Source organism: Phodopus roborovskii, unplaced genomic scaffold (genome assembly GCF_943737965.1).
Source record: "Phodopus roborovskii unplaced genomic scaffold, PHOROB, whole genome shotgun sequence".
NCBI classification, from domain to species: Eukaryota; Metazoa; Chordata; class Mammalia; order Rodentia; family Cricetidae; genus Phodopus; species Phodopus roborovskii.
In genome coordinates, this window is record NW_026125281.1 from 35159971 (window position 1) to 35176995 (window position 17025).

Here is a 17025-nt window from a genome sequence, read left to right on the forward strand (position 1 = left end):
TCTACCTCACAAGCTCATCTCTGGCATTCCCGGTCTCAGAAGTCTGTACTCTGGGATCTTATATGGGTTTAGGGGGATGTGAATTCAGCATTCAGGCCCTCATGTTTGCATGGAAAGTATTTTCTCTTACCTACCACCTCAGCCCCACTGTTGGGCGTCCAGGAGGCGACTGGAACATGTGGCTTCTAAAATCGTCATAGTTGAATAATCTGTTAGTGGTAGCTCTGAAAGATGAAAGGTCATTAGGACATACCTGGGTAGCAGGTCACTGGCATACCTGTGATGGGAATGCCTTGTCCTTGACTCTTTTCTGTGTCTCTGCTTCCTGGCTGCCAGGAGGTGAGCAACACCGCTCCACCACTCTCTTAAAGACCATGATGTTCTTTCTCCTTTACCTCAAGTAGAGGGGAAACTGACAGTGGGTAAAAAGCCTTTGAAACCATGAGCCAAACACATTTCAATTGCAGCTTGCTTTGCTCAGGTCAGGTTTTGTCACAGTGAGAAAAAAAAATCTCCATTATAATAGCAATTACATTTCTTTTTATACAAATCTGCTCCTCGGTGGTATATGCTCCACAAGAAGTCTCCATTAAGCCTGTTTCCTAGTTATTTTGGTCAGTGTCTCAGACATGGTTTGCAGCAGACTTGCCTCATATTCAGGCATGAAAAGTAGGCTTGGGTCACAGCCAGGAGTCTGTAGATCCTTTGCCTCTGCTGCTGATGAGCAGGAAGTCACAGTTTGAAGAATACATTCTCCCTCAGGCTCAAGGGACAAGCTATTGTCCTTCTCACTTCTTCAAAAGTTTCCTTTTAAGTGAAAATACAATAAAGGAATTTTAAAAGTTGGCAGGTGCTAACTTTTGAGGCATCTTTTCATTTATTAAAAATCAAGGATCACTGAGTTTCTCTCCCCAACACACCAATACCCACACACCCCACTCCACACACAGACACACATGCACGCACACACACACACACACACACACAAATACACACACAGGCACACAAATACACACACAGGCATACAAATGCACACACACACACCCCACTCCACACACACACACAAGCGCGCACACACACACACACACACCCTTGTTCTAACTCACACACTACTGTGGCTGTTCTGTTTATCCTGGGAGACTGACAGATTCATTAAATGGTCTTTCCCACCACTTGGTGAACTAATTAGCATGATAAATGAATGTAGTGATCATTTGGGGCTATATAGTGATGTTTATACAGAGTTGGCCTCAGTACTCCACCCCCTCCCAACTTCCAGCTCATCTTTTTCTCATGCAGATTTTTGGGTCCAATTATCATCATTAGCATCTTGAACCAAAATGCTGAGTTGTGCTAACAAGTGAAATCCAATGTGAATTTTACTGCCAAATAAGCTCATTAAATCCCAGCCACCGTGAAACAGCTCCTTTGAACAGAGATAGAGAGACGCAGAGTTCCGATGTCCTGAGATGACTCCAAGGAAGTGTAGAGTAGTCAATGAGCATTGGCACGCCAGTCAGGAAGTCTGACATCAAGTTAAATAGGGAGTGATAGATGTCATGGCCCTCCCATGGGCAAGCAAACGGAAGGACATCAAAACAAGTGAGGCCATACTGATTATCCTCTTCCTAAATTTTTCATTAGCTGCTCAAAAACTACGAAATAGAAATATATCAAAAAGGACATATTGTCTAGAGTGGGCTCCCAAGGTGACCATCAGCATTTTAAAGTCTACGTGTTTACAGAAGCTGTGGCAGAAGCAGCTGCCTGGTGTGTCATATTTATTCAAATAAGAAACAGAGAATGGAACCTACAGGGCTCAGTGAGGTGAATGGGACATTTCCATGAGTGATGCTCCATGACAGACAGAGATGAGTGAGAAGCCAGTCCTGCCCTCCCCCAGCAAGGGAGGGCACAGCAGCTCTGTAAAGCAGCAGCTAAGCACTGCAGGTCATGGTGCCAGCTGTGGTGGGGATGGACAGCCTGAGGAGTTCCCTATCTCGTCTCCATTCAGATAACGTCTGAAACGGACACTTAAGCAAACAAAGAAATGAACTCAGAAAGAGCAATCGTGAGTGTGGAGGCGGAGTTATGAAGGACTTAACAGGGATCTTAAGCTCAGGGATTAGTAGAGAGGTGCACAAGAAGAAAGTGAGACCCAAAAGCTTAGGTGGTGCTGGCTTTTCAAAGGACAATCGCAGTTCATTCTCTGTTTTACAGTCAGACATAGTATTTGAATATTTTTGAAGTTATTATGGTTGAAACATTGCTTAAGGAATATAAACAAGATCACAGGGTGGTTCTTGAGGTTTATCACCCAGGACTACAGTCGAGTAGATAAAAACTTGGGATGCCAAGGATGCAGGAAGTTGGGGCATCCTCATCCACCGTAAACAAAGCCGGACTACTGGTTTGTGATTCACAGTGAATATCCATAAGGTTGAAGGGAGGCCCTCCAGAGGCCATAGACATTCGGACAGACCTTAAGCTGTTTATAATTTTAATATTCTTAATAGAAATGTTGTTTCTATGTTGGCAGTCTTTACAGTGAATATTACTTGTACTAGAATTCTTGATTTTTACCTGGCAAGAGGCCTTAACCAGACACTGGGATGTGGGTTTCCTTTTTCTTCCAAGTTCCTTATAATTCTCCTGCCTTTCTATCCTGCCTCACTGGGACCTGAGTGGGGTCTGGCAGAATGCCTAGAATTAGGCAGGTGGCCATGGAGGAGGGTTCCACATAAAGAGTGTGAGAGCCAAGGAATGGAAATGAAGTGTACAGTACACCCACCCACAGATCAGAGCAAGGATGGACAATGCATTAACATTTACTGGTCCATGACCAGTTTCCAATTGTATTTCTAGGATTATGTTGAACACTGTGACCCTATAGAGAACCTATCATCAGCTTTCTCCAAAAACTGAAGGAACTGAGACTAGGAAACGTCTATTGACAGGCTCATAGCTGCAGAGCTCACAACTGGCTAAACCAAGATTCATATCTGGCCATCTTACTGGAAGTAGCTGTTAGTCATAGTACTTTGCTACTTCTGTGTAACTGTAGAATGAGCTTGGAGACCACCCAGCCCAACCTCCCCAATACTGCAGCCAGTCTACTTTATCCCTGGTATAGAAATTTGCCTAAGGTTTAAGCACCAGCCCAGGGCCTCTCCAGATGGCTGGACACCACTGCACTAAAATCCACCTTCTTAGACCGCACAGCTTGAGCCTTGACAGACACACAGAACCTCGTCTGCTCACGCATGCTCTACAGTCTGCCCGGGATAACTAAGGAGGGTGGTTATGATTCCTCAGCTCCTCTTTTCTCAGCCAACCCCCCAGTGTTCTTTTACTCCTTGATATGAGCAATCGCAGGCTACCAAGAGGAAGAAGGGGTTAATCGGGGCACGGAGGAGATATAAAGAAGGGAAGTGTTGGCTTTAGTTGGAGGAGGCGAAGAAAGACATTGGAAGCAGGGTTTTTTAATCGCTGGATTCTGCCAATCAGGGATGCATGCTGAGCAAAGGGAACAGGGAAGAGAAGTTACCAAGCTTCGGCAGGGTGTGAAGGTACACAGGGAAATAGTTGGCACAGTCCTTATGCCCATGAAGCCGCAAAAGCATCATGGTGTCAAGAGGGTAGCAGAGCTGGGCTGGGCTCCATGGGAAGGGGTAAGAGCAGTCCTTTGGGATGGATGTTATAGGACATGGAGGGAGAGCCTGCTGGTACATGGCCATAGTGATGCATTCTAATAAGTACAGTAAAATAAAATGAGGGGTTCCAAGGCAGTATAACACTTGAAACTTGGCGTTGAGCTTTTTTAAAATGAAAAAGAATTTTGACTTGGGATTGTTTTAGGGCTAGAGTTTGCTGGTGCTAAATTGTCTGAGGACAAGATGGCTCCAGGGAAGATGTCTTGAATAAAACCAAGTTTGGTCATTAGTTAAATTAAAAAAAAAAAAAAAAATGGCAGAGCCAAGCATACTTTAGCTGGGCATGTCTCTGCTTGTTGGAGAGCCACATACACTGCTTCAAATCTGGATCCTCAGGAGACTGTGTCCCATATCTTCCTGCAGACCATGAATCACGAAAGCATCTCGCTGACTTACACAGCATTTAAAAGACACAGCATCTCAGCAAAGCATGTAGGTTTGGGGTCTGGGATTTAGCATTAGTTATTGGCTTCTTCAGCATAACGAGGCAGTGACATAAATCAAGAAATGGACTCCGCTCCAAGTGGCAGTTTAATAATCACAGATAGATGCTGATGTATTAGCCACTGGACCAGACATAATCCCAAGGGGTGTGGGATACTGCAGCAATGAGGCGAATCGTAAACATGGAAGTAAAACCTTCCCAAAGTCTCCAGGGGCCCACCCTTTGCACTGTGCAGAAGCAGGAAGGCCCAGCCCAGACCTATTGTTAGCACTCGGGGAGGAGACCAGCATTTCCCCTGAGAACAGACACATCCCTGTGCCTTCCCCTGGTGTGCGAAGAACAGCCACAGTTGAGGTAGGGAGGAGGGGTGGGGGAGGAGGGGCAGGGGAGGAGGGGCAGAGCGGCTAGGTCTGAGGTGGAAAAGGCAGGGACTCTAGCTGAGGTGGAAATGGTTGAACCACCCTCATAGGTACGGTAGGTAGGCTGTGCCTGAGGCAGACATGCGGGTGGCTGAATTTGATAAGCAGAGTGTGAGGGAGCTGTGTCTGGAGTGGATACCGTGAGGGGTCGTACCTGAGGTGAGAAGTCAAGCCTGAGACCGCAAGGAGAGGGCTTGTACCTGGGGTGGAGGTGACATATTGCGCCCGAGGTGGAGACGGTCTGGGAGGACCCTACATAAAGTGGAGAAGACAAGAGCTACCCCTGGATCAGAGAAGGTAGGAGGCTCTAGCCGGGATGAGGTTGGCAGTGTGGACAACAGCTACAGGAGCCCATAAACCTGGAGTATAAATGGCTCCAGGCCTAATTCACACACACGCGCACACACACGCACACACACACACACACACACACACACGGTATCCCACATCATCTCTGTTTGCAAACCTGACTCAAGTCAGGTGACAGGTGGAAAGACCAGGTCTCTGCCATTTGTGTTAGCATCACCGGCTTTTCTGCCTCTTTCAAACAAGTCTTTCTCAGGCCCTGCCCATTCAAATCCAGAAAAACTCAGCAGCATGTCCAAGACCACAGAGTAAGTAAGTGAAATAACTAGCCAGGTCTTCGTCAGTTTGTCAAAAGGCTCAGCACCCTTTCCCTCACGCTTCCGCCTCCCCTCCCCACCCCACCCTCCCGGACCCGGAAGCAGAAATGGAGCTTCTTCTTCCTGCCTTGTGTTGTGACAGAGGCGCCCACCACCCACCCCACACTGGTGTGGGACAAATGGAGTAATTTGGCTTGATAGAGTGGGAGACTTCTCGCTTCATCTTTACCCCGCCTTGATGGATGCCTGGAGATGCAGAGCCCGCAGATCTATGGCCCCCACTCCCAGAGCTGTCACGGAGCACCGCACAAGTTCATTAAACCTGGATTATTTAACGATATTTAATAAGATAAACGTTCTCCCAGAAGCCAACAGGAGTTGACACTGTCATCTCTTAACTGGTACTCAGGAGCTGATGAGGCACTTCCTGCCACCAGAGAGAGGGTCTTTAAGGCTCTTAACAATAATAGGTGCGCACAGTTGCCTGAGAAGGAAGGACATAAACATGGGATTTCTAAAATCAGGTTAACATCTCAGGGCCCACACAGGATGCATTCTTTGACCTAGAAAGAAAGCTTTAGAGCTCTACTGAACGGAGCATCTATCCTCAGGGATCCCAAGAGCCAAGCAGGTCCCTCGGAGGCCAGAGGCCAGAAGCACATGGCTCATTTCAGGATGTCATGCCCCTCAGACAATGTTTGCTTCAGAAAGGACCTGTTCCCTGTTCAGAGAGAGCTGTTTTTCGATGATTTTATGCATTTACATGGATATACTTGTTGGCCCTAACCACATCTTGCCAAAGGAGCATACTGAATGTAGATGGTCTGCAGGCTCTGATTTACTGACCGGCAGCTGGACTGACTGTTTGTGGCTAAGCAGGTCCCAGCTGGAGTGAGGGCAAAGGACCCCTGCGGGTGCCTAAAGCATACAGAGTTATGTTCCTTACCCAAGAATGTCCCCTTCACAGTGAAGAACTTACTAAAGGCAAAAAGAAGAAGTGATCGAAGTCACAGCAGAGAGGGTGAAGACGCATGCACATCATTACACACTGCGTAGTTACTCACTTTATGACTTGCTTGCTATATTTGTATTGCTACTTTTCATGCACACTCATGTTGCTTTTCCCTAGTGGAGACTGGATCTAAAACATTCATTAATTGGTTGCTGTGGTTTTTAATTATATGCATTTCTGTGTATTATGACACAAAGCCTCAAGACAAACAAGAGCTGTGGGCTTGAAATCCAATTGCTGGTAAGTGAGTTAGTGCTTTATCTCAAAGTTAGAGATCTGGCAGATCAAGTGAAAAGTCCTGTGCTAATTACTATGATGAGAGTGATAGTGACAGGCTAGATATAAATAAAATGCAGAAATACCTCGGTGCTGAATTTTCTCTGAAAATCTCTGTATCTTTCATTAGATGCACTCATAAATATTTGATTTTACTCCTTTAAATATTATTTTTAAGTAATAAATATCACTACTGTCACATGTCTAAACTTACCTAACCATCTTTTCTTCTTTGAAACGGTGGCTTTTAAATCGGAGTTCTGAGAATGTAGGATTTCTTAGAACTGTATCGGTAACATAAAACCATAACAGATAATGAATACAATATCTATAGTTAGTGGTATGTCAAAAATGTAGTGATGTGTAGAGACGGAGTCCCTGAAATACTACAGTAGAAAGGTAAAAGGAATGTAACAGATCAAGAGCAACATATTTCTATACATAAACGGTTGGTTGCATGTGGTCCTCTTGGAAGTTACTGCTAGCTAGAATGGTCCAGCCAGATAATCAGGATAAACTTCCTCCTTATGAAGAGGTCTGATGTCCTCCCAGGAGACGGCATCCCTGTTCTGGGACAACCCTTGATCTCACATACCTGTCAAAACAGTGATCTGAGGTGTAATGTGTGTGTGTTTCATGTCTGAGGATATTGTTTTCCATCATCTTTGTAGGCCCTGGCTTATTAGCTCATTGGTCTCAGTTACTTTATTGATGTAATATTTTTAGTTTTCATGTTGAATGAATTCAATAAGTTATTATTTATTGAGTAAATATATCCAACGTTATTTTAAAGCTGGTCATCAGAGCCCCCTTGAAGTAGTTTTTGAGATGGTCAGACATCAGTTGGTATTCTACTAATACTGATAAATATATGAAAAACATAAAGATTTGGGGAGAATAAATCTCAAGATATATTTTGAGGCACTTGAGGATCTTACGGAATTGTGGTAGAGTTCATTCTAAATATTCAGTCTAAAAATTGTTCATCTTCTAAGACTGAGAGCTGGATCAGTGCCAAGAGTGACTTTTGAGGCTGGGCTGTAGCTAGAAATGAGACTTACTAACCCTGAGTTTGCTAGTTCTGCCAAGATGTTCCTCTTGGGGACTACAGCTCCAAAGATGTCTGTGAGTGTATCATGCCTCAGTGACCAGGAAAGGCATCATGGAGAGGAGTGTGTTCAAGGACCAGCTCCCATCATTGAAAGGAGAGCTGAAGTCTGGCATGTTTCTCCTGCATTAGAAGGAAGCACTCCAATTAGAACACTTACCCACTAAGGAATCCCCATTACATTTGAGGGTTCATTCTAGTTGATTCATTTTTTTTTTCAAGAGTCCTTTGCCACTTAAAATCTTCCAGGTTGAAAAAGTCCTAAACACATTTTTAATGCCCTTGGGCCTCTGGAAAGCACGTTTCTTTCAATAGGCAGGCGGTACCTGCCTTCGCTGTCCTTCTGACCTAATTCACCTGCACCCTGGTCCACTTTAATCTTCCTTCAGGGATTAAACTTTCATTTCACCGAGCATGAACAGAGCAGTGTCGTGGAAGCCTGACTCGGCCAAGGATAATTCTGCTTTTTTTTTTTTTTTAATAGCTATCAGAGACTCCTTATAGATAATCAATAAAATACCATGTGGCAGAAAGGATTGGGAAACAAAATGAACTGTGTTTTCACAATTTACAGCTAGACTTTTATTTAGGAATGTATACTTACTACTCTTCTCTCTTCCCTCACACGTCCCTCCCGTCCCCCTGATTCTCTCCCGGAAATCAACTGCGGACAACTCTTACAATCTGCCCTCGAGAGTTTTTCAGAGTAGTAATTAATGGCTGCAGATGACAGATAAACCCACAGTGCTCACAGGTGACCACTAGGATGTTGGAAACCTCCAGTAGTGCCTCCTGTGGTGATCTTTCTTCAGCTGAAATTGGCCCAGATAAAACTGGGGCATATTTTGTCCTAGTAGGATGAGCTGTGGATTTTCCTTTGCTCTTATCCTGCTCCAGGCTGCCATTGAAGTGTTGACAGATACGGGTATCTGTGATGGGCACCCAAACCCAGTATTGACCATTCCGATGCACGTGCTTCTGGGAGGCCCCTTTGTAGCTCGCTAGAAATCACATATGGCCCAGGCATTGACAATTTCTTATGCTCCATAAATTTGGTGGTGAGTCTCTTAGAATCCTGATCATGTTTCTTCTGCCTTTGCCACAGGAGGTGTGTGCCCGGGGTCCAACGATCCTTGTGTGGAGAAGCCATGTCCGGATGACATGCAATGTGTGGGTTACGAGGCCAGCAGGAGACCATTTCTCTGCCAGTGTCCACCGGGAAAGCTCGGAGAGTGCTCAGGTACAGAGCGGCAGGGCAAGTCAGGGTGGGACCTCCTACTCCTGAAACATTTTCCATGTGTGAAGGACTCTGCCCACCCAGGCCCTTCCAGAAGACACATGTATGTGCATGTAATACTTACCGTCGGAATGGCGCATGGCCTGTGTCCACCCTCATGTTTATTGAGATGTGTCACAGCCAGGCTGTGCTAATGAGACAGGAAAACAGGGTCCCTTGTGTAAAGTGGAGGCCGTATCACGGGTCCACAGTTACGATGCATGGCTGACACTGGTGAAGGTATGGGACCCTGGGTGCTGCTTTATGGACAGAGAGCGTGGAGCCCGTGGTGTCAGAAAACTGCACGAGTCTGTAGCAAAAAAACAAAGCAAAACAAAACACCCAGGCCAACAAGAGGTAGACCTGAGCCAGTGTCATCGGTTTCCCATGGAATAATCCCAGCCGTGAACACCAAGTAAGCCATCTCTTCCCTGCTGGAGATGTTCACCTGTGAATCTCAGAGAAGAAATACCGATATTTACATAGTTTCATCCAAGTAACCTTCACCCAATTTAACACTTACTTCATTTTTTTTCACTTCTTGTTTCTGAAAGTGTCTTTGTTTGCTACAATAGGACCATCTTGTAATAAGGCGTAAATCTCCTGGGCACACTGATAGCAATTTTGTTACTATCTCTTGTAACACCCCCAACAGCATGACTGTGAGTGATGACAATCATAGTAGTGATCCGGGAAATATGAGCTGCCATGCCTAATGTATAAAGCACTTTGCTGAGCACAGGAATTTAGAAGAGAAGTCCTATAACAAAAATGGGCACCAAACCCCTTAACAATTGATGCCCAGCGCCCAGCACAGAGATACCCACAAAATGAAGGGAAAACCAGGAAGCTTGAGCAAGGACACAGCATCCAAACAGGGAACTTTGGGTCACAGATGACAATCACCCATTTGCTCTATTTCCATTCTCTCTAGGCTATTGATCTGTTTGTGGCAGCACTGCGTGGGAGAATGTTAAGAAATTAAAAAGGGGGCTAATTCAGAATCAAGTGGGTTCAACATCGGGTGAAGTGGGTTGGGCTGCAGTTAAATGTAGGAAGTTAAGTCTTGGGGAGTTAAGTCTAAGAAACGGTAACTCCTTTGAGAAGTCCACAGCCCACAGCCATGCTATCCAGTGTGCCGAACTGTCCTCTGAAAAACCCCCTTTCTCCTGACTCTCAAGCTTAAACCTATACTTTCTAGAAAGATGAGGGGGGAGGGAGGGAGGAGGGATGGAGGGAGGGAAGAGGGAGGAGGGATGGAGGGAGGGATGGAGGGAGGAGGGATGGAGGGAAGGAAGAGGGATGGAGGAAGGGAGGGAGGGATGGAGGGAAGGAAGAGAGGAGGGAGGGAGGAGGGATGGAGGGATGGAGGAGGGATGGAGGGAGGGAGGGAGGGAGGAGGGATGGAGGGAAGGAAGAGGGATGTAGGAGGGAGGGATAAATGGGATGGAGGGAGGAGGGATGGAGGGAAGGAAGAGGGATGTAGGAGGGAGGGATAAATGGGATGGAGGGAGGAGGGATGGAGGGAGGAAGGAGGGAGGAGGGAGGGAGGGAGGAGGGATGGAGGGAGGGAAGAGGGATGGAGGAAGGGAGGGAGGGATGGAGGGATGAAGGGATGAAGGGAGGAAGGAAGAATGGAGGAAGGAAGGGAGGGATGGAGGGAGGGAGGGAGGAGGGAGGAGGGAGGAGGAGGGAGAAGGGAAGCCTTGTAGTTAGTGGTTAGCAAAGGGAACTGTGGCACCTGACACCAGCAGGCGTTTTGGTATTAGGATACCTGGAGAGTACAAATATTCCATGAGAATGGCTCCACCGCCTTTTCCTTGTTTCATAGGACTGGAAACTCTTCTTTTTAATGTTAATTTTATTGTTTTTCACTATGAGGGACTGACCTAGGACCTCATACATGCAAGGCAAGCTACAGCTTTCTTTTGCTTTTTCATTTTGAGAATAAGTCATCCAGGGCGACAGTGAACTCACAGCTAATCTAGGCAGGCCTTGGCTTGAGAGCCTCTTGAAGCAGCCTCTCCCACTGCTGGGATTTCTGACATGCACCGCCTGACCCAGCCACACTTGTATGTGTCTAAGGGAAGACAGCGGTGGGGAGCAATCAAATGGTATCTTTTAATCACACTGAGCTTGGGAAGAGGGAGCTGAGAATCCAGTGACACTAAGAAGAATCCACGTTATGAAGTTTATCAAGTTGTTCTGAACATGAGACAAGCAGGATGATTTTGGTAGCTGACTGGTTAATAATTTGATGGTGTAAAATTGTGAGCCAGCTTTAATCAAGACCCTTGGCTTCCACCCTTAACTGTCGTGGTCTGTAATCAGCTTTCCCGGGTTGTGTGCGGTGGGGGGTGGGGGGTGTCTTCATAGCTCCCTGATCATTTCTGGGTTTTAAAAGAACACTTTTGCTATTGGAATGATCTTTCCAGGGCACACGTCTCTCAGCTTTGCTGGGAACAGTTACATCAAGTACCGGCTTTCTGAAGACAGCAAGGAAGAAGCCTTCAAGCTGGCGCTGCGCCTGAGAACCCTACAGAGCAACGGGATCATTATGTACACCCGGGCCAACCCCTGCATGATTCTGAAGGTTTGTGAAGTGGCCTGCACGCCCCTGCAACTGTGCTTTTATAGTTAGCTATCTGCCATTGTTGAGACAGTCTTACGTTGAAGCCCAGGACAACTTCAAACTCAAGGCAATCCTCCTGTCTCAGCCTCTGGGTGCTGTGATTATGGCACAAGCTACCACGCCCCACCCACAATCATTTCTTGTTATGGCTATAATCACTATTAAATTGGGGGATGCTGAAACTATTGTCTTGTGAGTTTAGAAGACAAGCACAGACCTCAGGACAAAAGAGAGCGCCAGCCAGCGTTCTTCATTGTAGTGGTTGTATTTCAAAACCGGCTCCCTGTAGAAAGGGCTTGGATTCGCACCTCCTCTATATCCCAATCACTCCACAGTTTGCTGGGACAGGTTTCTCTACTAATCCCATGACAAGGCTAATCCTCTAACAGGTTGACCAGCCATGTTCTCCATACTCTGGCTAGCTACACTGTCACTCAGGGAGGAAGTAGGCGATACTGGGCACAAATATTCCTCATATCCTATCAATACCCAATTTTTAAAACATTTCCTGACCTCAGAAGTTCACCTAAAGCAGCTGGATTTCCTTTTAAATAAATCTGGCATTTGTATGCAACTTGGGGCTTCCCACGCCTTCATGATTACACTAAGAATATGAACAGATGTATCTGCATCTTTCTAATTTTAAATTTAATGTAAATCTGCTAAGGACATATTATCCCCGTTTACTTGCTCACCTCGAGGTCGCTCAGTTACTGAGTGGTGAGACCTGACCCACAGTACAGTGTACCCAACATCATGCACATCTCTAGAGCTGATCTAGCTACCATGACTTGGGGACAGAGGAGAGCAGACCCAGGGTATCATGGTTTAATAGGATCAGGATAAACAATTAGGCCAAACAGATGTTTATTCAGGGAGAAATAACTCACAACATAGACAGGTGAACACCAGCAGGTTCCTGCTCCCAAGAATTCCTCCGGAAGTCATCCTGTCCCCGTGTGGCTGGCAAGAGAGCACTCTCCTGCACCTCCTCCTCCGACCTAGTTCCCCAAGTCACTTCCACCCCTGGCTCCACCCCCAATGGGTGTGGTCAGTGCCACAGAAGGAGACAAAGTGAATATCCTGCTACACCAGGGTCTGAGAGAAATAGGCTTCTCCTGATCTGTCCTTGGGGGTTTTGGTTCAGTCTACTATTCACTCTATTATTGCCGGGGCTCTTTAAAAGTCTTCAGAGCTTGCCCAGTGAGCACTGACCATCAAACAGGAATAGCTGGGAATGTAATGGGAAGGAGGGTTGTCAGAGCCATTATGCTTGGTGTCTCTGCTCTTCTCTCTCCTCTCTCAAGCTCTAATGGATTACTGTAATGGCAATGGCTTTTGTTAGATAATCTCTGTACAGCACTAAACCTAAGAAGTGACTGAATATCCAATGAGGATGACCTGTGCTAAATTGAATCTTGCCATTTGCAAGTGTGCTGCCAGTGCACCTCTGTGGAGACAGGACGGCACAATAAACCCCTGGAGGAGTCACGACGCAGCTATATGGTGCCTCATGGAACAAATGTCGTTTTGAAATTAGATATTTGAATTCCTAAAGATGAATTCCAGTGACCTCTGGTCGGTTGCTCTTTGAAAGGACTCTCTGTAAACGCCTTGGTGTTGTGGCCCATCACTGCCCTCTCTCTGATGATTTTGCATGTTGGGTTTGCAGGCACCAGGAGGCAGCTATAAATGCACCCATGAAGCCGGTAGTGTCTTCCTACAGGACTTGCTGAACCCTGAGTCTCGGGGGAGGTTTGCTCTAATTGATTTAGTTACAGTGTGTACCTTGTGCTTTGCTTCAGCCACTAAAATGAAATGCTAGCCTACACCACACCTCCTGGTTGCCTGCATTTTTTTTTTCCAGGCAGAGTGCACTCTGTAAAAGTGTGTTTTAAACAATCACGGGGCAGAGGGAATCCCCTGGCAACTGCTACATGGTGGGATTGGGAACAGCAAAATCCCTCGTGGACAGAAGTGTCCCTGTAGCCTGGCTGCAACAGAAAGGACTTGTCTTTCTGTTGCCCCTTACCTGCCTGGCTTCTAGAAGAGATTTGAGACTTCCCATAAGCACACAAATGCAATGAAAATCTAAGCACAATTGACATGAACGTAGAAGGTTGCAATGCAATCAATGAACCAAAAAAAGTAAAATATCATGATTTTAAAAAATCATAGAAAATATATTAGTTGAGCACAAAAGCACTTCTGAGCTTCCTGGCAACCAAAGCCAAAGTGTGAGGAGGGGCTGTGTACCCTTCATGCCTGTTAAAAGCAACGTGTCAGATATCCAGAGCAGGCACATAGACAAATCACGGCAGCCCAGAGTTTTGGCAGCAGACCTTTTGGCACCAACTGGAAAGCAGACGGAAACCTTGGTTGCTAATGTAGAAATGTTCTTAAATATTAAAATATTTAGGAGTATGGCATGGCAACAAGTCCTTTAATCAGATTATGCTCAGACTTGGCCTGATACTCCAGAACCGAAAGAGAGACGGGGTACATTTGTAGGTGGTGTGGGCAGATCTTTCCATCATGGACCGTATCTGCCTCTTTCTGATTCCCACTCCCTCCCTGAAGGCACCCCCTCCTCCATGCCTGTGAGGAGACTGAGGCTTGGTGGCATCCGTAGACGTCTTTGACAAGTAATAACTACTTCACAGGGGAGCAGGTTAGAAGAGGACCATCTGCCCATCTGTTTATCTCTTCATCCAATTGTTCTTTCTTAAAGGTACCCCACATGTCCGATACCCATTAAGTGGCTTTGAAAAGACATGACTGAAGGGTATTCTTTCCAGAGATTACTTAATGACTCATGTGATTGCTCTTAATCGAGAACTTGATTAGATTTTGAAGTACTTAGGGGACGGGTGAGGCACACATCTAGAGATGGCTGTGAGAGGATCCCAGAGACAATTAACTAAAAAAGAAGGACCCGCCTTAAATGTGGGTGACTCCGTTCCAACTCCACATTTCTTTTGTTTCCTGGTCACCAATATGACAGCGAGCTATCCTGCTTCCAGGCCGTGCCCTCCTGGATAGGATGGACCGGGTTCCCTGGAAGTGTAAGCCAAAGACTAAATCCTCCCCTATGCTGTTTCTGTAAAATATTTTGGTCACAGCAGTGACAAAGTTAACTAACACAACCCTCTGAACCCTACAGAGACATACACTAACAATCCAAAGCAATGAGACTCATAATTTAATCATTTATACTCAAAATCCATCCCTATGAAAACTACTTTTATGGATCTGATTTCTTGTCTCTTAGGGCCCTGGTCATTGAAAACTGGTCTAAGCGTACCACTGACTTCATACAACCCTGAAGATGTAAATGTTTTATAACATAAGGGCATCTGTCTTTCTCTGAATTACACATACCATTGAGAAAAATCACTCACCTGCCCAACCGATAAGCCATTTCAGTAGCATGACGACAGGCTTTTGCAGCTCAGGCACACTCCAGTGGCCACTGTAATGCGTCACCGGTGCTCTGATTTGAGGAAGTTCATCTTTTGCAAAGAAAGTTACTGTAAAACTTGACAGACAGAGAAAAATCAACTACTATCAGAGTAGCCTTTTCCCTTGTGAAGATGACTCAGGTGCCTACTTCACAAGAAGTATTGTTTTACCTCCCTGGCATAACCTACTATTACTAACTTTTCACAGGGTAACTTTGGACACCAATTTTCTTGAGTGCCATAGCAACAAGCCCGTGGCTCAAAATGCCTGGAATCATAAAGACGCAGTGATGTTTTGGGGGGAAAAAAGTAGAAACTGGGCACCTGGCTTCTTTTACTTAGCGATGCTGCTGCTGTTATGTTATTAAAAGGCCGGGGAACTTAGCTCTGTTCAGTATTCACAGGGGCTAATTTCAGTTCCTTAGCTGCAGAAGTCTGATGTGTGTGGATGTATCAGACTTTTCTGGTTATTACCCACAGGGAATTGGTAGTGATGGGGGAAGGGAATGAACCAAGGGGTATGTTAATTGAGCACTTCCATGAACCGCACCTTCACCACCAGATTTTCCTTGACAGACTGAGACAATGTTTTGTAGCCACGGAGCAAAGCAACAGATGGCTGCTGCAGGGGAAGAAGGTGCCTCCAAAGCCGCGTTCTATCCCTTCATTGCTTACACTCAAATACAGATGCGGGTATTAGCTATGTGTTGTCACTAGGCAAGTTTGCTGTGATTTACAATAGCCATTCCATCTATTTTGCTAAACAACAACAAAAGCCAGTAATTGCATATGATTGTGGGTGAAAGCTCTCTGGAAATAAATCTGTTTTCAGCCCTTTCACGTGTAAACACATATATTACAGAGCTGTGTGTGTGTGTGTGTGTGTGTGTGTGTGTGTTTACACTCATGAGTGCACACACACCTCATGTGTGATGTGACCAGCCATTCTGCAGCAGATTTCATGGCACATCCCCCTGTTCTCCAAACCCAAACCCACTGAGCCGTGCTTTCCAGAGAGCAGGATGGTACAGGCAGACTTGGAGTTAAGCTCCTCATTCTCTGAGTGCCTGGCTCTGCTCTGCTCTCCAGGTTCCCAGTGTTTGGGTGCCTGAATCTTTGACTTGCAGGTGAGAAAATCCACGGGGTCACAAAGCAGACATGGCCATCACTGTGGATTGCGAGACTGTGGACCTTTCTGAAACAGAATGCTTGTGACAGTGCATGTCCTGCAGAAGCCACTGGTTCTTTCACAAGTAAAACACGCCGTCACACCTTGCAATGACCAGCTCAGCTCAGTTCTACAAACTCCTTTAGCATTTCATTTCTACAGCTGCTGCTGGTGATGTGGAAGGCGTGTTCATGTTGGTCTGTCTTTTCCGTTCTTACTTTCTACTTTACTTCTCTTGACAAGAGCCTGTGCTATGCCCAGAAATGCAGGTGTCAGCACCTCTCAGGACAGACAGACTACCCCCACCCATTCACACCTGGGACAACGGACACTGCAGAACCATTGTCTAGATATAGAGGCTTTTGTCTCATGGTGCCCAGTTGTGAATCCCTTAGTGACCAAATTTAAGGTTGGCTACATGGGGGCCTAGCACGCAGTCCTTCAATCCTGATGCCACACAGCATTTCTAAGAAACACCATCCAGAGTGGAGCAGCAAGGGTCAAAGCTATCTCCTCCACAGCAGGGGAGCCCGGGTCTGTACAGATGTTGAAGTTGCCCATGCTGTCTGGAAGCTAGGGTCTTTTTCACCTATGGGCAATGCTCCCTGGTGTTAGTCTCCAGGGGATGTGACAGACACCCTGTCTAAAGTGGCAAGTCTCTCCTGTAGTGCCCTGATGAGGGATGATAGTGCAAATAGCTGACTAGAAGGTCCTGTTGTTAAAAATGCATAAACTCTAAGCCAGGGGTGCCCAACGCCCAGTCAAAACACCCTAGTATAGTCACAAATGCAGCTCAACACAAAATTATGAGCTCACTTAAATGTTATTAGATTTTTCTGTGATTTTCACTTTATACCTTAATTGTGCACTTTTAAAGTATGAACTTCACACT

At 46.0% G+C, this 17025-nt stretch overlaps 1 protein-coding gene across 1 annotated transcript in view; it reads left to right on the top strand.

Moving 5' to 3' along the window:
* Window positions 1-17025, top strand: part of Fat3 (FAT atypical cadherin 3) — a 553599-nt gene that overhangs the window by 513074 nt on the left and 23500 nt on the right. The window contains exons 20-21 of the mRNA XM_051198808.1: window positions 8702-8836; window positions 11308-11465. Coding sequence (XP_051054765.1) covers window positions 8702-8836; window positions 11308-11465 — 293 coding nt within the window. The remainder of the gene's footprint in view (window positions 1-8701; window positions 8837-11307; window positions 11466-17025) is intronic.